At 47.1% G+C, this 23,132-nt stretch overlaps 1 protein-coding gene across 3 annotated transcripts; it reads left to right on the forward strand.

Annotated features, from left to right (window-relative positions):
* Positions 1-5,921: 5,921 nt before the first annotated feature.
* KCNE3 (potassium voltage-gated channel subfamily E regulatory subunit 3) lies at positions 5,922-16,736 on the forward strand. 3 transcript variants are annotated; one of them, XM_059132732.1, is made up of 4 exons: positions 6,211-6,395; positions 11,319-11,453; positions 13,718-13,836; positions 14,663-16,736. In XM_059132732.1, the coding sequence occupies exon 4, from the start codon at positions 14,703-14,705 to the stop codon at positions 15,000-15,002; it is 300 nt and encodes a 99-aa protein (XP_058988715.1). In that variant the 5' UTR covers positions 6,211-6,395; positions 11,319-11,453; positions 13,718-13,836; positions 14,663-14,702; the 3' UTR covers positions 15,003-16,736. The 3 variants fall into 3 exon arrangements, with proteins under 3 accessions (XP_058988707.1, XP_058988715.1, XP_058988714.1); XM_059132731.1 differs by lacking the exon at positions 13,718-13,836 and having other exon boundaries at positions 6,216-6,395; XM_059132724.1 differs by lacking the exons at positions 11,319-11,453; positions 13,718-13,836; positions 14,663-16,736 and adding an exon at positions 6,653-7,278 and having other exon boundaries at positions 5,922-6,395.
* The last annotated feature ends 6,396 nt before the right edge of the window (positions 16,737-23,132 follow it).

The raw sequence follows: 23,132 nt of genomic DNA on the forward strand, positions 1-23,132 counted from the left end.
GGCCCCAGAGATCAGACAACCTACCCCTTTCTGTGGCCAGAAAGAAACAGCCCCAAGTGGTTCCCCTTAGCTTCCACTAAGGGGTTCCTGCAGGAACCAGAATTAGAATCCAGAATGTCTGCAGACACCCTGTAAACATATCAGGGGGGAGGATGCAGCATTCCCCTCAGAGAAGAGAGAGGAGAGAAATGAAGGGGTGAGGGATCAGGATCAGAGCTGGGACTACAGGATTTCAGATCTGTGGGATGCAAGGGATGTCAGAGCCCATCTAGAAGACTTCTCTGATAGCACAGTTAGCCCAGCCCAGCCCAACGCAGCCCGTTACACTCCCTGTGAGTAGAGATCTAGGTCCTGTGACTCCCCATCCCCAAACACACTTGCATCTTCTCTCTGGGATCCACAGGGCACATCTACTCCCACTGCCCCAGATATGGGAGACATGCTCACAGCACACTTAATCCCCTCTTCTCACTTTCCCTTGGCTAGGAATCTCTGGGTGCCTTCTCCCTCCGCTCTGTCTGCCCAAATCAGGGATGTTCTCCAAGACCCACTTGTTTCAACTTATACAACTATTTACCCCACTTCCACTAAAAACATCCATATTTTCCATAGGGAATCACACCCCCATCAACTTTAAGTTTATGCATTATTTTTCATTAAGGTATAATTGGCATATAACATCATGTTAGTTTCAGGCATACAACATAATGATTCAGTATTTACATACATTGCAACGCAATCACCACAGTAAGTCTAGTTAATACCTTCCATAGTTATAAAATTTTTTTCTTGTGATGAGAACTTTTAGTATCTACTCTCAGCAACTTTCAAATACGCAGCACACTGTTAGTTAACTGTAGTCACTAGGCTGTCTATTATGTCCCCACGACTTGTTTATTTTATAACTGGAAATTTGTACTTTTTGATCACCTTCCCCCATCTCTCCCACCCAAGTTTTTGCGGTTTGAATAAAGATGATGCCCCTGTCAGGTTCTTTCCCTGGCTTCTGTGATGGGTGCAGGGATGGGCACTGGGCCTCTTTCAGGACAATAAGAGTCAGACCCAGACTTCTGCCAGGAGGGCTGTGGGGGAAAGAAGCTCTTCCTAACGGTTTTACAGACAGGTTAGAGTGTATACATGAAACTGCAGGCAACTATCTTGTTTCCACAAAATGGGACCCTGCCTCTGAAAGGAGCAACAAGCCCAAAGATGCAAAGAGAGAGCTTCCTGAAGACATCATCTAAGCTCCTGGATCCAACCATGACTGATGCCAATCCTCTGAGTTTTGTAATTCCATGAGCCAATAAATTCCTTTCTCTACTTAAGTCAGTTTGAGTTGGGTTTTCTGCCTGTTGCAACTAAGATTCCTGATTGAGACTTACTTCCTCTGCAAATCTTAGTCCTCATTTATCCTACTTTCTTCCGCCTTCCCATAACCCTCTTGTTGAAGATCATAAGATTCAAAAGTCCATATTTACAACACTATGAACACACATACCCTCATTAATAGTCATTCTTTACGAAACACTTGTTATGTACCAGGTACCAGGTGAAGGCTTTTATAAATAATATGTTATGGTAATCCACAGATGTAGCTATTTTTAATCCCCATTCTACAGATAAGGAAACTAAGTTTCAGAGAAGGTAGGCTCTCATTCCTCTGTCAGACGCTAGAGGCAGTGTTCTGAACCACTTGCTTCTCAGGACGTAGCATGTGTGAGGGGGAGGTGGGGAGAAGATGCCATGGAGATCTTTAGTCTCCTGACACCACACCATCCCACCCTTGCTATCCCCTCTTCCAGGTGTCTTTTCACTGCTCTGTGCTGCTTATAGGGGCGGGAGGAAGGTGATGCTCAGAACAAGAAGACAAAGTGTTCTGAGGGTCAAACTGACAGGCCAAGAGAAGACAAATCACAGAAGTACAGGCTGCTGGTGAGTAATGGAATAAGATAGGATGTGACCATTAAGCTTTCTCTGTGTCTCATGCTGTATTTTCCTTGGTGACTCGGGCTTTTAACACTATCGACAGACAAAATCTGTGCTCATCCTACCTACCAACCCTTCTCCCCCTACTTACTAGACAGACATGGAGTTACATCCTGTGTATTCTTTTTTTTTTTTTTAAAGATTTTATTTATTTATTTGACAGACAGAGATCACAAGTAGGCAGAGAGGCAGGCAGAGAGAGAGAGAGAGAGGAGGAAGCAGGCTTCCTGCGGAGCAGAGAGCCTGATGCGGGGCTCGATCCCAGGACCCTGAGATCATGACCCGAGCCGAAGGCAACAGCCCAAACCACTGAGCCACCCAGGCGCCCCCATCCTGTGTATTCTGTGGTGAAAAAGGCACACCTGGTCTGTTCTCTTGGAGTGCTCACACTCTGATGGGAAAGGCAGACCCCAAGTCCATACACGAAGAGCACGTGGTAAACCGTGCACGTGGAGTTTTCTGAAGAAAACAAACAGGAAACTGGAGGGGTGATGGTTCCACTTACTGAGAGAATGAAGACTTAGGGGAGCTGGGGAAGGAAGTCAAGAGTCCCAGTCCCCATGTATCATTCAGAGATGTCAGGTACATAGTCAGATATGGGAGTCTAATGCTCAGAGGAGAAGTCTGGCTTAGAGATTGAAAAAGCATCCGGTTAGCCTTCCAGCCTCTTGGGTTCTTTTTTTTTTTTTTTTTAATATTTATTTATTTATTTGAGAGAGAGAGAGCACATGGGGTGGGGGGAGGGAGAAGGAGAGTGGAAAAGGAAGAGAGAGACTTGCAAGCAGACTCCCTGCTGAGCACAGAGGACAGAGCTCATGAAGGGCTTGATCTCACCACCCTGAGATCACACTTAAGCTGAACCCAAGACTCAGATATTTTCATCCACTGTGCCACCCAGGCAGCCCGCAGGCTCTCCTAGGTTTCATCTCTTCTTGGAAGTTTTCTCTCATAACATAATTCCTAGGGAATTTCACAACATCCATTCATCCATCCATCCATCCATTCATTAAATCATTCAACACATTTTCAATAAGGTCTACTGTGGGCAGACTTTGCCCTAGCATCCTCTAGGAGCCAATCTTCTAGGCATGGAGTCAACAAATAAAGTAGACAATTAAATAACAAACAAACAAACAAATAAAGTAGACATTACAACACAGACTGGTAAGTACTGTGTTCAGGGGAAGAGCAATGGGCCTAGGCAGATGGGTCAACCTGGGGCCTACAGGAAGCAGATGGCCATCTCAGGCCAGTAATTTGAGGAGGCTCTATTCACAGAGGTGGGCAGGGAATAGGGAAACCACAAGGGATAGATCACAATGTACCCTGGAGCTGGAAACATTTCAACATCATTACCTCCCCAGGCCTGGAGAGGAGAGGGAAGGGGTGGTCCCAGGAACATGGAAACAGGGAGCGCTCTGACATGGGGCTGATAGACAGAAGCTGGGAGCCTCAGTTGAGGCAGGTAGCCAAAGAAACAATAGCCAAAGGTTTCTGTTTTTGTTTTTTAAGTTAACTATATCAGATGATGTTAGGTGTTCCTGAAAAACAAGGCAGAAAAGGGAGTTAGGGAGGGCAGTGGAGGGGGCAGCGGAAGGGAGGGATTACAGTTTGTAAACTGAATGGTCAGAGAAGACCTCAGCAAGAAGAGGGCACTTAAGTAAAGACTTGAAGGAGCTGTATCTCCAGGTGAGTCTTCCCCTGACCCCTTCAGTCATCCCACCCCACTCCCCTGCCCATCCTGTCCTAAGGTCAACGTTTTTGTATTAGAGGTCCCTGAAGATCTGTCTCAGACTTTGGTCTCCTGGGGACAGGAATCCTGTCCCACCCTTTCTTTTCTCATCTAATAACAATAGGAGCTGTCATTTATGAAGCACATATGTCATGCTGGGCTCAGCTCTGGGCCCGTTACACACACTGGGTCATCTAAGTCTTGTAGCAAATCTGCAAAGCACAGATAAAGAAAATGAGGCATCTCAGTCCACTTTCCAAGAATCCCTTAGCCAGCTGGCTTCCCTAACAGAGTTCCTGCTCCATCCTCACTCCAGAGAAAGGGAAGTAGAGAACAGGCCTTAAGTTTCTTTCTTTCCTTTTTTTTTTTTTTTTTTTTTTAAGATTGTATTTATTTATTCAACAGAGAGAGATCACAAGTAGGCAGAGAGGCAGCAGAGAGCATGATGCACGGCTCCATCCCAGGACCCTGAGATCATGACCTGAGCCGAGCAAAGGCAGAGGCTTAACCCACTGAGCCACCCACGCTCCCCAGGCCTTAAGTTTCTGAAGGACAGAAAAGGGGAATAGAAGTTAGGCATATACTTTGTGTCTCCAGTGAACACAAAGACCAAACGGTAGAAGTAACTAGGAGGCAGTTTTTGTTAAAACACGAAAACGTCCTAACAATCAGAGCCTTGGCTGCCTTGGAAGCAATGAGTTCCTTGTCACTAAGAGTGTGCAAGAGAAACTGGACAATATCATATCAAAATGGAATATAGGGGATGTTCAGGTAAGGGATTTGACCAGATAACTCTAAGAGTCCTTCCAACTTAGGTTCTATCACTAAATGACTCTAGAATTCTAAGACCGTGTGATTCAAAGACTAGGATTCTAAATGCCTATCTTCAAAGAACTCACGATCTAATAGATGAGGTAGGCAAATAGTTACTTTTGATAACTGTAGTAGATAGTCCTATAGAGGAAATGCAAGGCCCTGGGTAGCAGCCCTACCTGAGCTGGGGCTGGTTCCTCAAGGCTGATCTTAAGAAGCACTGGCATCAGAATCATTTGGGAATCTTACTTGCTTGCTTTCCTTCTTCCCTGCCTCCCTTCCTCTTTTCATCCCTCCTTTTCTCTTTCTTTCTTTCTTTCTTTCTTTCTTTCTTTCTTTCTTTCCTTCCTTCCTTCCTTTCTTTTCTTTCCTTCCTCCCTCCCTCCCTCCCTCCTCCTCTTTCTTTCTTTCTCCTCCACTCTTCCTTCCTTTCTTTGTTCTCATGTTTACACTCCATTCCAGATCTCCTGCATCAGAACCTCTGGAGCGGGACCCAAAAGTCTACTTTACCAGAATGAGCTCTGAGGTGATTTCTAGGCAGACTGAAATTTGATTCTTCATGCCCAGAGTCAGGATGACTTCCTTGAGAGGTGATTAATCAGACTGAGAAAAAGGAGTAGGTGGGTCAAAATATGCAACCACAGAAAAACAGGGAAGTAATGTGTTTTGATAAAGAATAGCAATCTTGTACAGTGTTCTCTCCATGCAGTGGGTCTTTTTAAGATGATAGCACCTCTTAAATATAATCTGAGATTCTGTGATAAGAGTATGTGCCTCAGATCTCCTGGAACAGATCTTTGTTTGCAAGGGAGCGACAGCTGGCCTCAGTTTATTATTAATTATGCCAAGGCGGGAGGCTGTTGAAAAGGATTCCGACAAGCACTCCCACAGAGTCCCAGAGAGGCTGCTCCTGGCCACTGTCCACTCCTCTGCCTACAGCCCCCAACCCTCATTCCCCAACTGCCCCTGGCCACTTCTCTTTTCTGGAGCCTGCAGTGTCACCAGCAAGAAAGCAATAGTGTGGGGGAGGGCCTGGTGGCCAGAAAGTGCAGGGTATTCTAGGGCAGGGACCAGTGGAGGTATGGCTGGACAACAGTCGTCCTGGCATGTGAGAGCTGTTGAGACTTGGAAGGAGAGGACACTGCTGGGGTGAAAGACAGAAAGTGAATTCTGAGTTGGAGCTCTGCCACTGACGTGTGGGAAGCCTGGGCAAGTCCCTTCCCCAGACTGGGCCTCTGCATTCCTGTCTGAAAGAGACAGTTTGTGTTAGAAGCAGATGACTTCTCCAGTGACCATCGGCTTTAATATTTTGAATTCTACAATCTCACCCGACCCAACCCATCACCGTACAAAGCATACAGGCAGGACCTTGACCCATTTTACAGAGAGGAAGCTGCGGCCCAGGGAGAAGCAGTGATTTGCCCAACACCACACAGTCACTTAGGAGCAAAGCTGGATTCCACCCGCACCCAACGCTCAGCCTGGCGTTTGGGAGATCAGTCTCATGCTGGGCAAGCTGAAGCAAAGTGAGAGGCACTCGGTCTCCGGTCCAGGAAGCAGGCGCTGCAGGGGACGGAAGGGTCGGAGCCCACGCCGCGTGAGGCCAAGTAACTGGGCGGAGGCGCCCGAGGCCAGCCTGGGGAGAAGTGGGTGTGCTGGGGGCCGGGCGCGGCCGGGGGAGGAGGCGCCCTGGGGAAGGTTAAAGGGAGCAGAGCGCGGGTCGGGGTGCAGAGCCGAGGGGCCTCGGGCTGTGTGCGGACAGGTAGACGGAACGCGGAGGGCAGCTGTGCGGGGGCACCGAGGAGCACAGGGTGTGGGGTCCTGTCGAGAGACGGGCGCCCGTCGGAGTCTTGCCGAGAGGCAGGTAAGGCGCGCTCGCAGGGTCGGGAAGGCTGGGCTGCAGCCGGGGGTAGAAGTCAGAGGTCTTCCCGCCTCCCTTGGGAACACCGACGGGAGGTGGGGGGCGGCTCCCATACGGAGCTGGACCTCCCCAGAACCGAGCTGCAGGAATCCCGGGGCCCCACATGGGAGTACCAGGAGCCCAGCTGAAAACCCTGGGGGCTTGCACCAGCACCCGCGGGCCCCGGGACGGCGGCTGGAAAGCTCTTTCCACGTCCACAGATACGCATGCGAACACCGGAGGGGCCGCAGCGAATGCACACGCAGAAACGGCCCCCGGGGACCCCACGCGGTCTTCTTCTTTGGCCAGAGCTGCTTGCTCCGTGGAGCCGACGTGCCCTTTCGCTACTGCATCGTGCCCCGAGCCTCAAGACCCCTAAAGACACCCTCTGTTGCTAATAACAGAGGTCTAGGTTGGGAGTCAGGAGAGTGGGTTCTAGTTTATAGGTTGTGTAAACCTGTGCAGGTCCCCTATACCGGCTGTATGCCTTGAACTTTCTTTTCCGGGCTCACCACTTGTAAAATGAGCTTCTTGGTCCTGTTGCCTGCACGCTTTGTGGGACATGAGGGGAAAGGGGTCTGGACCTCGGATGCTCTTGTCTAGAAAGTAGATGAGTTCAGACAGGCCCTTGTAGGAGGGCCCATAAAGAGTATCTCCTCCTATTCCTCCTCCCCACTCTTCACCAATTTGCATGTGGGGAGGCTGAGGCCCAGCGGGGAGATAGCTTGCCCAGGGACACACCAGGAACCTGAGAGAAGCAGAAGGAACCCAAGTCTCCTCACTTCTAGTGCAGGGCTCTCTCCACTCCTATAAAGGTGCATTATAAATGTGTAAGTTCCTCATTATCTCCTAGCATCCATCCACTTTGCTGGTTCCAAATGGAGGAGATTCCTGCTTGAGACATAGAAACGGCTTTCAGATTTTCTCGACTCCTTAAGATGATAACCAGCAACCTTCTTCATCCCTCACTCACTCCACACATCTCAAAACACATTCCTCTCCATAAACTGAATGGGTGGGTGCTCCAGATACCTACCAAGAGAGAGGTAAGACAAAACCCCCAACTTACTGATGGGGAACATGAGGCCCAGAGTGGAGAAGTGACTTAACCAAGATACATAGCTAGACATGGCCCAGTAGGAGCATGTCTCTTGATTCCAGTTCTGGTGTGTTCTCCATCAGCCACAGAACTACTGAATGGTACTGCTAAATGGAAGGGGACGATAGAGCTGATCGGGGTATGAGAAACAAGGAAGCCTTTTTAAAAAAAAAAATTTAAAGATTTATTTATTTTAGAGAGAGAGAGAGAAAACATGAGTAGGAGGCGCAGAGGGAGAGGGAGAAAGAACCTCAAGCAGACTCTGTGCTGTGTGCGGAGCCTGGGCGGGGGGGGGGGGGGGGGCTCATTTCATGACCCTGAGGTTAGGACCTGAGCTGAAACTAAGAGTCAGATGCTTAACCTACTGCACCACCCATGTGCCCCAGGGAAGGCTCTTGAAGGAGGAAAGTATGTCTGAGAATCAAGAAGAGTCATAAGAACATGCTGACTTCTCCCAAGAAAAGAAAGCCAAAGGGAGGAGGGAGGGGCAACATAGGGTTGGTTGTTCTTGGTAATCTGGAGGTTGGGAAATAGAAAAGGAAATCAGATTGCCCAATAATTCTCTCTTATGCTTCTATAATACTTGGCAATTTCTTAATACACCTTCCCCTCTGTTGTCTGCCCCTGTCCCCACGTAAGGTAAACAGGGCAGGGATCATTATCCCCATCTCATATATGAGTTACAGAGGAAGTAAATGCAGTGCTGAAGGTCACATAGCCAAGCATACAGCCAAGATTGGAACCATCAAAGGCACACATGAAAGGCAAGATCACAGGCTGTGTGACTGGGAATTGGACTGTGTGTGTGCTATGGGTGGGTGTGTGTGGTCACACCCTGGGTAGGTACACAGGGAAGAGGGTGGCAAAACCACTGCTAGTGTTTTGGGGCCAAGAATATTTGCCCTTTAGATTCAATGGGGTTCAGGTCCAGGGAACATCTGGGCCCTGGGGATGGGTACGGGGCCACAGGGTACTGGGGAGAGCTGTTGTGAGATGGGGCTAGAGGTAGGGTCACACCCAAAGAAGCTTAAATGACAATTTGAGGAGGCTAGATTGTTCTACAGGCAACAGGGAACTAAAAGTAGAAAGGTCTGTGGATGGGATACCTGTTTGTGGTCCTGGCTCTACCCCTGGATTGAGGCCTTGTGCAGGGGATTTCCTCAAGGTGGGGGTGCTCTAATTTGCTCTGGTTGAACGCGGTTTATACCAACAACATGATTATTAAGATCCCTGCCAGTCAAATTTTACTCCTGTGTCTCCTTCCAACTCTGTGCTAAGGTCCATTCCTTTAATTCCTCTCCCACTCCACTGCTCCCCAGTCAATGGTAGTGATAAGTCCACCTGAGGGACCAATGGCAAATCTGTGTGGTCCCAGGGGTTGTCTTTGGATCCCCTCCCTATCTTCTTTGTGTGAATCCCCCCTTGCCTCTCTTTACTACATCCCCAGGTACTTAAAACATTCATTCTGAAAGAGCAGCTGAAACAGAGCAGTGGGGAACCCAAAAGAACCAATGGTGGAGTTTCTCTTTTCCCCAGAGAAACCTGAAGGAAAACCTAAGATGCCCAGTTCATCCTTCAAATCACAGCTCTACACCTCCATCCCAACTTGGACACTTGTGAGTTCAAGTCAAGAACATTTAGGGATTGGGCACCTGGCTGGCTCAGCTGATAAAGCATTTGACTCTTCATCTCAGGGTCATGAGTTCAAGCCCCACATTGGGCATAGAGCCTACTAAAAAAAAAAAAAAAAAAAAAAAAAAGAACATTCAGGAAGAACCTGTTAACGTGCAGGAAATAGCAACAGAGTATAGAGGAAGAGAGTGCTCCTGGCTTGTTTGGGGGAACAGGAGTGTATCTGGAGCAGAAAGGACCACAGGAGATGAGATTATAAAGGAAGGTTAATGCCTCCTCCCACATGCCAACCTTCCCCTACCCCCCCGCCACCACAGCCCTTACCAGATTCTTGATTGGTGAGAATATGGAGTTCGAGGACCTGATACCCCAGAACACAAGGAGACTGCGTTCAGTGTGATGCACAACTCAGACACCAGCGAATATTACCAATGGTAGTGGAAAAAGCACCCACACGGCACATGCTCCCAAGTCCCAGTTCCCATTGGAGCTCTGCCCTTCACCGGCCCTGCCATTCTGGGCAAATCACCTTCCCTCCTGGGGCTTCCGTTTCCCTGTCTACAAAATGGAGCAGTTGGCCTAGAATCTAGATTCTAAATAATCTTTAAAATCGCTTTCTGTGTGGTCAGTGACTTCTTAACTGGCCTATCTTCTGTTTCAAGTTAGGAACTCTCCAGAGAAGAGCTCCATCTCCCACCATTATGAACTTTATAATCAGTGACTTATCTTGATGAGTGCAGCCAAGGAGCACAGAAGGAAGAACAAAATTCTCAGTAGGCCAACGGCAATCCTTGGACCTAGAGGTGGTGCAAAGAGAATCAACGTGTCCCTTTATCAGCTCTCTGTCTCTCCTGACCCAGCAGGGTACCCCTGTGCCCAGACCCTCATTCCTAACCCCACTCAGCACCTCCAGTGGCTTCTTTGCCAGAGAGGCTCCTGAAGAAGGATCTGAGGGATGAACGGTTTCATGAGCTCTACTCCACTCAGTGAACCCCGCCTCAGAGCCCCCCATCCCCCACACTGTCCCTCTACCCCCACTTTCTGCAGAGTCTGCCTCCTTCCCTGGCTTCATCACCCAGGTAGATGGCCTGTTAAGAGGAAAAACGAACAAGTCATCCAATTTGGCTCTCCGTTTATCTAGGCACGAATATTCAGTGCAACTTGGTCCTGGAGCTCAGTTACATCTTAATCTGTGAGAACAAAGTTGGCAGCCTTCTCTATCTTGTGATTTACGGGCTCTAGAAGGACCCCAAAATGCCTCTTCCACCAAACTATTCAACCTCCCATAACCTCACAGTGTGGTTTTGTGATCTGTACCCTCGTGGGGGTGTTAGAGCTGACTTTACCAGATTATGGAGATAAAACCCCTTCATTTTATAGATACAGACAGAGGTGGAGGCCCAGAAAAGGGAAGTCACATGTCCTATGTCACACAAGTAGCCACTGAACCAAGACAGCTCTTTAGGTTTCCATTTCCTTCACTATAAGATGAAGGAGACTAATTAGAGGTTAGACCAGATGGACTCTGAAGGTCCTGCCCACCACCTCTGCTTTGCAGAAATTAAACTGCCTCCCCATCTGTGCCATTTTCTTCTTTAACTGTCACAGTGAGCTGCCCTACCGATGGCACTGATGCTGTAACTGTGTTTTACCCAGTCTGTCCAAATAGGTTCATTGGGGACATCATTGTATCGACCCCACGGCCAGCTGCCATTCTGCCCACACACATGGTTCCATTGGGTCTCAGGCTCTTTCAACCTTTCAGAGTCTTCTGCTAAGATACCTATACCCTTGGGAAAAGGAATATTTGAGTCTGCACTATTGGCTGGTCCCTGAGCACCAATCCACCTGTTAAACCGAGGCTTCTCATAAAGTCACCCAGTAGAGACGTTGCAGGCCTGGAAATGAGGGACAGCAGTCAGATATCCCTTGGCCATGGCATAGTTCCTGTAACTGCTACTCTAGACTGGCCAGACCCAGCTGCCGCAGGGAGGGGAAGGGGAAATGGGAGGGGGTTAGCAACTACAGTAAGGCTATTGCACAACACTTGGGGCCCCAGCCTTGGGAGATCCACCCTGGTTCTGAAGAGTTTTCTGGGCGTCTGATTCCTTCCTTTCCTCCCTTGTCCCCTGCTTTCCAACTCTGGGCCTTCCCAGCTCCCAAGTCAATACTGAGACCTGAGATGTGTCCAGAGACACCCTGAAGAGGCCGAGCGACTAAGGAACCCGGGGGCACCCACAGGAAGATTCCTGAAGCTGACTGGGTGCCACAGAGGATCTACCTGTTATTTGGTGAGTCTTCCACATTCAGGTTGCCCTTCCTCTGCCCTATCAGTTAAAAGTACCTTGTAAGGATATCTAAGAAAACTGGTAACAGGGACTGTTCTGGGAAAGAGGCCTGGACCCCTGGGAACAGGGAGACTTCATCTTCATTGTATGCAGTGTGTCTATGTATTTACTTCTCAAAAATGGAGAATAGGGGCACCTGGGTGGCTCAATGGGTTAAGCCTCTGCCTTTAGCTCAGGTCATGATCCCAAGGTTCTGGGATCGAGCCCCGAATTGGGCTCTCTGCTCAGCGGGAAGCCTGCTCCCCCCCCCCCCCCAGCCTGCCTCTCTGCCTATCTCTCTCTGTCAAATAAATAAATAAAAATTTTTTAAAAAATGGAGAATAGGCTGGGGTGCCTGGGTGGCTCAGTGGGTTAAGTCTCTGCCTTCGGCTCAGGTCATGATCTCAGGGTCCTGGGATTGAGCCCCGCATCAGTCTATCTGCTCAGCAGGGAGCCTGCTTCCCCCACTTTCTGCCTGCTGCTCTGCCTACTTGTGATCTCTGTCAAATTAATAAATAAAATTTTTAAAAATTTTTTTAAAAAATGGAGAATAGAGTTCAAACATTTTTTTCACCATAATAAAACTGTATGCTCAAGCTAGCCTGGAGGAAGGCAGGGCAGGGATGATGATGTTTTTAATTGTGGTAGGAAAAAAATACCTAAAATTTACCCTAGTGACCATTTTTAAATATACAACTCAGTAGTATTAACTGTATTTATATCATTGTGCAACAAATCTCTAGAACTTCTTCATCTTGCAAAACTGAAACTCTGTACCCGTTGAACAACTTCCGATGATAATCATTCTGACACATGAGGAAACTAAAGCCCACACAGGGCAATAAGGCCATTTCTTTCAAAGTGGGCTCCTTCAGGCATCCCATCTGTCTGTTATCTCCCTGTAAAACTGTCCAAGGCCCCTTCCTCCCTAAATGTTTCCCCACATGCCTCTCACATCTTACATTGCTTCCCACCCCTACCTTGTCATCTCCCGGGCTCCAGCTCCAGACTCTGTGTCTTCTACCTGAACTATTTTCAAGACCTTTGTCACCAGCCTTCCTGCCTCCTTTCTTGCTCCCTCCAATCCACACAGCAGCCAGAGTGTCCTTTCAAAGCACAAATCTTTTATCATTGTATCCCCTTTTAAAATACTGCTCCATGGGGTGCCTGGATGGCTCAGTGGGTTAAAGCCTCTGCCTCTGGCTCAGGTCATGATCCCAGGGTCCTGAGATGGAGCCCCGCATCCGCATGGGGCTCTCTGCTCTGCAGGGAGCCTGCTTCCCTTCCTCTCTCTCTGCCTGCCTCTCTGCCTACTTGTGATCTCTGTCTGTTAAATAAATAAATAAAATCTTAAAAAAATAATAAAAAATAAAATACTGCTCCATGGCTCTTCCCTAGCTACAGGATAAAGTTCCAACTCTGCAGCTTGGCACTCAAGGCTGTCCATGACCTTATTCAGGGCAGCCTCTCTATCCCATGTCCCATCTTATCCTTCCACACATCTTACACTCCAACCCCTTTATGCTATTTTCTGTTCTTCTAAACATTTCTTTTTTGTCGTTCTTGTTCACCTCTTTGCTTTTCTTACCTTCTCTACTTCCAAAAAACCCTTCAATGTCCAGTTCAGATGCCTCTGTCACTGTGACACTCTCTGAGCCCTGATCAGAATTTGTCCCTTCTTTCTCTAAGCCCCAGTAGTCCCTGATCAGTTCCCTACAGTATAGATCACCTGGCAATGTGTCCCTAACTGCAGAGACTGGGTCTGAGCCTCCCTAAGCTCCGAGCATGAGGCCTGCCCAAGAGTGGGTCTCTGTAAATGATGACTGGTTGAATGATCAGTTGAGCCATTAATTTATTGTGCTGCTGTTACTTGGCATAGGCTGTTATGAGGGAAGCAGAAGGCAGAAATTTCTTACCTGACAAGTGGGATGGTAGATGAGAACCTTTGCCTCCTGGATCTTAAGTCCATGAGCCCTTGTTATCTTCCCTTCCTCCATCCAGACAAGGTAGTCCAAGCACCAAATCGCAGGGAGCCCCAAAGGCATTGTATGAAAGGTAGGACTGTCCTGGATGATGGCTGTATTTTTTAGATTCTTTGCTCCCAACTTCTATATTCATAGAGTTGTTCATAAATACTAATCATGGTCATAGCTGTCATCTTTTCTGGGGAAGAGACCATATGGTTACAAGTCAAGTTTGCTAACTGGTTGACTGACAACTCTACCTAGATACAGGAGGGCTTTGGAACTGGTCAGTGAACACTTGAGTATTTGGCCTATGGAGAAGTCCCTGAAGTAGCCATCTTTACTGGAGCCTGCTGAGGGAAGAACACCCAGCCAGTCACAAGGTAGACTCTGGGGAAGCACAACACTCAGCCAGTTTCAGGGTAGTCCCCTAGACTTGAGGGAGAGACTCAGTCCTGCTGACCAGGAGCATGTGGTCTGCTTATCAATAACAAGAAAATAGCCACACATTGCCTTATCTGTAATTGCTGGCCAAAAGAGAAAGCTGTGCTGGTAAAACTTGTGGAGTATGGTTAAGGGGTAGGGAGCACTCAGGGCACCTGGTTGGCTCAGTTGGTTAATCTGCCTTTGGCTCAGGTCATGATCTCAGAGTCCTGGGATCAAGCCCCACGTTGTGCTCCCTGCTTCTCCTCTGCCTCTTTTCCCCCCTCTTTCTCTCAAATAAATAAATAAAATATTTTAAAAAGGTCGGGGGGTGGGGTAGGGAGCACCATTGAAATCTTCCAGAAAGAAGTGAGTGTGGATCCTTGCTTAAAGGGAATGACATAGTTTTTCAATACCAGGCTGTCTTTGGATATTTTTTATATTATAGAGTAAAAATCTCTGAGAGAAAAGAGAAGAAACATTTCAATGATTTATAGAATAAAAAAAAAAAGGTTCATATGGGTTACAGTGGTCAAGGAAGGCTTTATTCCACAAGTATATACTGAGCATCTGCTGAGTGCTGTCTTAAGTGCTTGTATAAAGCAGTTAGTAGAGCAGACACGCTCTTTGCCTTCATTGACCTTACCATCTAGTGGAGAAGACAGACAAACAAGTAGGTAGAATAAACTGTGACGTTGGGATTTTAGCTGGGTCTGAAGGGGTCGGGAGGCAATTCAAGCCACAGGTAACAGAAGCCATCTCCTCTCTCTTTTCTGTCACCAACAGAGCATCCTCCAGTTCTTTGCCCATTTGGATCCCTGTTGCTATGGAGACCACCAACGGGACCGAGACCTGGTACGAGAGCCTGCACGCAGTGCTGAAGGTTCTAAATGCCACTATTCACAGCAACTTGCTCTGCCGGACAGGGCCAGACAGCCTGTCTGAGGGGCGGAGGGCCAACCTACCTGGCCGTGATGACAACTCCTACATGTACATTCTCTTCGTCATGTTTCTATTCGCTGCCACCGTGGGCAGCCTCATCCTGGGATATACCCGCTCCCGCAAAGTGGATAAGCGCAGTGACCCCTACCATGTGTACATCAAGAACCGTGTGTCTATGATCTGAGGCTACGGGGCTGGGAAGGGCAGCATATCAAGACACCAGAACCCAGTTATGGACCACATCAGGCCTCATTGTCCCCATCTGTAAGATCAACGAGAAACAGTCCTAAGGGAGGTCATCATTAGAGTGGGAGGAGAAGGGCTGGCAGAGCTGCGCCTTATGGATAAAGATTTTTTTCCCCCAGTAAGGGTAGACTGTATAGACAATGGGAGCCCCGTGAACAAATATATAGAAGTAGCAAAAGATAATAACCAATAATTGGCCCAGTGGCTGGAGTACTGGGGGTTAGGGGCTAGAGACTGGAGGAAGGAGAAAAGGAAATTGTAGCAAAGGGAGATGAAACAGGAAGATGCACTGAGGACACATTTTTTAAAAAAAGATGTTATGTATTTGAAAGAGAGGCAGAGATAAAGCACAAGCAGAGGGAGGGGGCAAAGAGGGAGGGGAGAAGCAGGCCCCCCACTGAGCAGGGAGCCTAACCCGGGCTAGATCCCAGGACCCTGAGATCATGACCCCAGCCAAAAGCAGACATTTACCTGACTTAGCCACCCAGGCACTCCTGAGGACACATTTTTTGATGTGTTATCTTCAACGACCATGAAGAACAGCAGTGATTATAGCATCACAGATAAGAGTCTGAGTAAGGTGACTTATTTATATTTGTTCACATTTTATGTGTTCCAAGATATTTAACATTTGTGATTTTCCCCCCTGTGAGGGAAGCAAAGTAAGTACAATTCTGGCCATTTGGGCAAGAGCAGGACCATAGGACTGGAACCCAGGAACTCTGGTTTCCTTGCCTACCACTTTTCAAAACTGCACCACACAAGACAGGATCCAGGCCTGAAATGTCTGCAATTTCTGGGGGCCCTCCTTAAGAAAAGTAATTTGAAAACATCCTGCTTTTGCAAATGACAAACACACATCACCATGTGAATACATGACTAGGACCCCCCCTCCTAAGATCCTAAGGAGTGACGTGTTTCAGCTCCATGGGTCATGTGCCTCTCCGGCCGTGTGGCGGCGCCCTTCCCAGCCACATCTCCAGGCATTCCCTCTAACACAGCCTCTTCTGATTTGTTGAAGTTCTGTGAGAAGTTTTCTGATACCAAATTGAAATCTTCTAGAAGATTACCATCACATCTAGAAGATTACCAAATTAAAAGGAGGTTGTGCAAGGCAGGTATCCATCTGGTTCAGTGGAAGGATTCTGGTACGTAACGAGCTGGTTACTTCTCTCTTTGATCTTTCTTCCTCTTCCGAAATGGAATAGTTAAGACTTGAAGGTCTCTAAGGGCTCTACCAGTTCCGACATTCTGGGCATCACAGCTATTGGGTTAAATCATAAAATTGTGTTTGTAGGTCAAAAAGCAGCAATCAGTGGTTTTCATATGGTTCGGTCTCATATGTGCAATGCGGCGAGTGAATCCTCTACAAGCTACAAATCCCAGACTGGGACCTCCCACTGTTCTGTTTGATTCTATTTAAGGGATCTACATGGGTTCTCCAGAAGGCCCTATTGAAACATACAAATTTGTATATATCAAAAACTCTGAAAGAATATTTTAATTGCCATTATCTCTGAAGAGAAGGACTGTGGGTGATTTCCCCTTTCTACTTAAAAAATTTATGTAATACTTGAGTTATTTGACCATAAGTATGTTGCTTGTACAATAAGGGGAGGGGGACGCTACTTCCACTTTGAAAAATAAAAATAAATGCCTATGTGTTTCTTGAGTGAAGGATCACAGAACAAGTTCACTCCCATGAGCAGTTAGTTGTGTTCTCTCCCCATAAAATCTGTGCTGAGCAATCTGTGTGCTCAAGCCTTTCTTTAGTTCTTCTTGAGGGAGAAGGCAAAGACCTACTTTAGAAGATTTGACAAATGGGAAGACAACAGAATCAGAAATCTCCAATTGAATGGGACTTTAGAGATCACCCAGCCCAAACTCCCAAATAAAACAGAAAATGCTATCAAGTATAGGAATGGTCCTAGGAGGGTTTTAAGAAACGAGATCGAGTAGGGGCACCTGGGTGTCTTAAGCCTCTGCCTTCAGCTCAGGTCATGATCTCAGGGTCCTGGGATCGAGCCCCACATCGGGATCTCCGCTAGGTGGGGAGCCTGCTTCCCCCTCTCTCTCTGCCTGCCTCTCTGCCTACTTGTGATCACTCTCTCTCTCTGTTAAATAGATAAATAAAACCTTAAAAAAAAAAAACAAGGAACGAGATGGAGTAGATTTAGAGGACTCAGAGAAAGGTAGAATTTGAACTGGGCTTTGAAAGAGGACAGATCTAAATGGGCTAAGTGAAAGAAGAGAACAAGACAAAGGAAGCTTGGGGGCAGAAATGTGGTGAAACCACACTTTTTTTTTTTTTTAAGATTTTATTTATTTACTTGACAGAGATCACAAGTAGGCAGAGAGGCAGGCAGAGACAGAGAGAGGGGGAAGCAGGCCCTCCGCCGAGCAGAGAGCCCGACGCAGGGCTCCATCCCAGGACCCTGGAACCCTGACCCGAGCCAGAGGCCCTAACCCACCCAGCCACCCAGGTGCCCTGAAACCACACTTTTAAAGATAGTGGTTGGCTGGGAAATTGATCTGGAATTGATCTGTGGCATCTCTGGGACTTCAGTGTGCCTACCCATGGAAGTGGCTCCCCTTCACACAGTCCTTACACTTATAGGGATTAATAATAAGATAATAGAAATTCTGCTTGTAAGTTGCAGAAATTAATGTATATTAGCATTGAACACAAGTTCAAAAGAAGAGCTACTGACATCTGGGCAACTCCAGGGCCCAGAGTTACTTATTGGTCTGAATTCACAAAGTAGGGGCTCAATCTACCTCGGTACTCACCTCCCCCCCAGTTCCACCCACCACCGACTGTCTGGAGTTGAGTGGCCCTTCCTCTTCTGAGCCCAAGATCTTTTATCTGCACCAGTTCTGCCCTCTGCTGGCCAAATCCCAGCACAATATGTTAAGCCCTCAAAGCAAACTTCAGGAAGCACTCATTCAACATATATTTATGGAGGGCCTACTATGTGCCAAGCATGCATCTCGGCCCTCTGGGGATTCATGAGTAAAAAAGATCAAAGAAACCCCTGCCCTAACACTTTCGAGCATTTACTATATGTCAGCTAGTAGTCTAAGCATTTTATACATTAATTCATTTAGCTCGGAATACCTTTATAACAACCATAATTAGTAGGTATCCCTTACAATTACTTCAGTAGAGTTCACCAGTTCTCCATCTAACTGCCGCACCACCTTTAACCCAATTTTGGCACCACTGCACACCCAACCCAGAGTGTGGATCTGAATAGTCCCCAGAAATGAATGGGAAAGTGATCTGGGGAAATGATAGCAGAATACTGATCCTGATAGCTTGAGGCTGGGTTCCCTAGAAAGAGAGTCTGAGACAGGCATTTATTGACTGGGCAGTTTCCAGGAAAAACCTGCAAGGGAGAAAGGACAAAGTGTGTCTCAGGTCATGTCTAGCCCTGGTCTAATCAACAGGGAACTGGTCTACATGGCTGAGGCACAAACTGCACAGCAGGATTATACCCCCTTGAAGCCAGGGGTCTGGTCCTTTATGCCGCTGTATCAGTAAGGCATTGATTATGACCCACTCTGGTGGGGAGAGGGGAAAAGGGGAGGGTTGTAAGGAGGATCTCATCAGCTGAGAGCAATTCTCTGGAGACAAGTGGCACATGTGAGCTTACAGCAGGCTAGCACAGTGGAAGAAAGCTAAGCAAGGAAGTTATTTTGGTTGGAGGTTTGCAACCGCCTGAGTCCTCGGGAAGGTTCTGAAGTTCAGTATTCATCACAGAATTGCTCCACCTTTTTTGGCTGACATTTTCTGCTCCATGTCACACATCATTGGCTGCTGGCTGCTAGAGGGGGCACTTGACCTCCTGGGGATGCTCACATTGGGCTGAAGCCAAATCTCTGGAGAAGGGAGCAGCTCCGAACTGATGGCAGCAACACCCACAGCAGCTGGGGAAGGGGGCCTCTTTGGGCTCCATCAGTGTCCATGACAGATGTGCTACTGGGGAAATGGGAGCAGAAGCAAAGGAGTCACCTCTTAGGATCTCCTTCTGTTAAACAGACAAGAAGCACACACCAAAAAAAAAAAAAAAAAAAAAAAAAAAAAAAAAAAAGAATAAAACAAAGTAACACCAAACAGCACCACAGAGGAAAAAATGTAGTTTACAAGAAAACATGGGGAACAGATATTATAAGTGATGGTCAAGAAGAGGAGAGAGAATTGGTGGATGTTTCCTGGAGATTTAAAGAAGGATTTGAAGAACTATAAGGATTTGATTAGGAGGTCGAATTTAGTATGATCCAAGGCAGCATTTCCAGTAGGTAGATGGCTCTGCTCTACTCAGTCATTCAGGGAATAAGGACAATGACTGCCATCTTCAACAGGTAGCTTCCAAGTGCACTCTGCCTGGAGCATTTCTACATAGAGAGGAGAGAGAAAACAGAATTCCAGAGCCACAGATTTACTCTTAACAAGCAAGGCAAAATCTGCCTATATCCCTTCTGCTCACAACCGCTGATAAGGGCTTAATAACATGACCACAACTGGCTTCAAGGAGAGCCAGCAAATGAAGTTTCTATCTGGGCAGTCGTATCCCAGCCGAATCTCTACGGAAGGGATGAATGGATTTTGGAGGACAGCTAATGGTCTTCACCCTACCTTCCCCATTCTTTCCCCAGGACTGGCCTTGAACAACAACAACTAGAAAACACATACAGCCTTGTAAAGGAGAAAGAAGTGCTGTTACTCTGATTTGATCATGTTTTGGGGGGGTTGGGGGTTTGGAGCCTTGTGGGTATAATTAAGCCTGTCCTGGCAGTGTGACTTTTGCTCATTTTTTTCTGTTATTAGTGAGTCTTGTTTCATCTCTCCCTGGATTGGTAATGTCCAAGATATTGGTTTAGGCATAAGGGAAATAGACCAAGCAAGGCTTTCAGCCAACCTTATATAGGAGAAAGAATCCTCTTTCAGGTGTCACTAAGAAACCAAGAATATGATCTGCCCGGATGAAATCAGAGAACCCATCTATGGCAGTGGTTAAACTCTGACAGAGAATGAGCTCCTGGGGAGTAGGAAAGTCAGAAGTTAGTGATCAGGAAAGGAAAGAAAAAGGGAAGAAAAACTACTTTTCCAGGAGCACACAGCCTCTGAAAGGCACTATGCTAGGAATTTCCATGTTACCTTATTTCAACTTTTCCAAACACTCTTAACTTTCTTTTTTTTTTTTTTTTAAATTTTATTTATTTATTTGACAGAGAGTGAGAGAGAACACAAGCAGGCAGAGCAGCAGGCAGAGGGAGAGGGAGAAGCAGACACCTTGCCAAGCAAGGAGTCCGACATGGGGTTTGATCCCAGGACCCTGGGATCATGACCTGAGCCGAAGGCAGTTGCCCAACCAACTGAGCCACCCAGGCACCCCACTTTTATTTTTTTTTTAAAGATTTTATTTATTTTATTTGACAGACAGAGATCACAAGGAGGCAGAGGCAGGCAGAGAGAGAGGAGGGGAAGCAGGCTCCCTGCTGAGCAGAGAGCCTGATTCGGGGCTTGATCCCAGCACCCTGGGATCACGACTTGAGCCAAAGGCAGAGGCTTTAACCCATTGAGCCACCCAGGCACCCCTTAACTTTTTTTAAATCACCATTTCATAGATGAGGAAACAGAAGCTCAGAGGTGAAATAGCTTCTTTAACATTCATTTAATAAATGAGGCTGTCTAGATGTTAACATCGATTTGCCCACATTCAAAGCCCATGTTTTTTCCCCACTGTCTGTAGCTGGTTTCTTTGAGAGTCACATTAGATGGCTTTCTTACATCTAAACCTCCTAATCCCCCAACAGACTGTGACCGGCCTCTCTGTTCTCCTTCAGGGAATAAATAGGGCAGTCACAATCTCATCCCTGCCCAGCACCTTCCATCCCCAACTAAGATGCCACAAAGAGAAGAGAGGACGTTGTCACAATTCTATGGGAATAATAAGCCAGTTGGGACAGCTCTTGGGTGAGGGTCCCTGAGTCCCACGGCACGGACTCTGAACGCTGGAGACAAGGGGAACAGAGAGACCAGCCACAGCATCTGCTGGGAGATTAGAAGAATTTAATCTCAAGAAAGCATCTAATGTGAATCACGGCTGCACCTCCCTTAATCAGAGTGAGGATGGTATTTTATTTTTATTTTTATTTATTTATTTGACAGAGATCACAAGTAGGCAGAGAGGCAGGCAGAGAGAGAGAGAGGGAAGCAGGCTCCCTGCTTGAGCAGAGAGTCCGATGCGGGGCTCGATCCCAGGACCCTGAGATCATGACCTGAGCCAAAGGCAGAGGCTTTAACACACTGAGTCACCCAGGCGTCCCTGAGGATGGTATTATTTAAGCACATCTGAAAAGAGCTCTGTGGAACAGCTACAGGCTTACAGTTCTGCTCTTGGTTTATCATTTATTCGCTCGTTCAACAAATACTTATTAAGTGCCTAGATGAAGGCAACGTGTTTGATTCTAAGAACACAGCAGCAAATACGGTAGACATGGTTTCTGCCTTCATGGAGGCAAGGATTAGCTCTCCCACTTCAGTTTTCCTACCTATAAAAACGTTCTCTTTCTATGAAGCTTTACATTGACCCCATCTATGCTCCTCCTCCCCATAAACTGAGGCTTCTTTCACTCATCGCACTGCCCTGTTTATGGTTCGACAGGACTTACCACATTGTACTCTCTTGGCATGTCTTTTCCCTTCCTAGAAACAATGCAAAGGCACAGGCAGGGACCATGTCTAATGTATCTCTATGCCTCCATCAACTAGGAGAAACCTTGGCACAAAGTAGATGTTCAATAAATTAGAGAACAAATCAACATTATGATGAGTATTGTGTTATATAATCTCTCACATGTGTGTGGGGTGCTTCCAGTCTTTCAAACTATTTTTGTCTCCATTTTCTCATTTAGTTTAGAGAGTTTTGTTCGGTGGATTCAATTTCAAGTGGATGTGAGAGCTCTTTGTAAAATGTAAATGAAGCACTGTTGTTGAACTCTCTTCCTAGCCCTGAGGCCACGGTAACTTAGGTGACATCCTTAAGATCATGCAACAAGAGTCTGTGCTAGAATCTGTGACTCTTGACTTTTCGTTTCTGGGCTTTCCCTCCGCGAATCAAGGGAAAACTGACAAAAGAGAGGAACAAAGTCCTCAGGGAGCCCATGAATGTGAATGCAAACTCCCAGGAGTGGATACGTGGTGTTCGGCCCAGATCTTTTAAATCACCAGCTGCTGGGAATGTGAGCTGCTGACAGCTCCCAGCTTCTTCCTTTCACTGTATGCTGTGCTGGGTCACAGCTAACTATTTCATCCAAGGCTAGGACCCCTCCTGGACGTGGCTCACAACTAATGACAGACTGATGCAGGGATACAAAGTTCTGGTTCCATGGCACCAATTTGGGAAGAGTCAGGTGCCATCTCAACTCCAGAACTCCCGTTAGGATCAGCGGAGGCTTCAGCCGCAACCACATGCGGAGACAGCTTCTCCCTCTGCCCACTCCTTCTTCCTCACTTCTTTACTGGGGTACTCCCCTCCAAACCTGCATGCCACTCTCCATCTCAGTCTGTTTCCAAAGGAACCAATATTTCCCTCAAGCTCTGTGCCCTAGCTCTGAGCCAGTAATGATAGAGGGATGGGAGGGCAGAATATAGATGGAAGACTTAGTGGTTCTAACGAAACCAAAAAGAAGACAAGACAGTGATGGAGACTAGAGAAAACAGCATTATGTTCATTGAATACGAACTAGCCACTAGAGGGCCCGGCACGACAGGTCTAGAGCTCTGTTGCTACATTAGAGCAAAATTCTAATTTTGCTCTTCATTTGGTAGACACCTAGCATAACCGTGTCTACTAGGGGAAAACGTTTTCCCAATGACCCAGCACTTCCTGTCCTTTTACCTGTTCCATGGACATCAGTGTCCTAACCTGTTGCAACACCCTATTACCAAGACCTCTACAATACAAACACCACTACATATAAATATACTCCCAAAAATCAAGGCTGCCAAAGCCTGTGTTTTTTCCACCCATGGCTCATTGTTCCTAAGGGGTTCGGAAGA

This window comes from Mustela lutreola, chromosome 1 (assembly GCF_030435805.1).
Source record: "Mustela lutreola isolate mMusLut2 chromosome 1, mMusLut2.pri, whole genome shotgun sequence".
Taxonomy (NCBI): Eukaryota; Metazoa; Chordata; class Mammalia; order Carnivora; family Mustelidae; genus Mustela; species Mustela lutreola.

What these genes read in the sequence shown, in the direction of transcription:
- KCNE3 (XM_059132724.1), top strand. Translation starts at nt 6,036, where the DNA reads ATGCTGGGCAAGCTGAAGCAAAGTGAGAGGCACTCGGTCTCCGGTCCA. An exon ending in GGAGTCTTGCCGAGAGGCAG is followed by an intron (nt 6,396 to 6,652) that starts GTAAGGCGCGCT and finishes CCACGTCCACAG; the next exon opens with ATACGCATGCGAACACCGGA.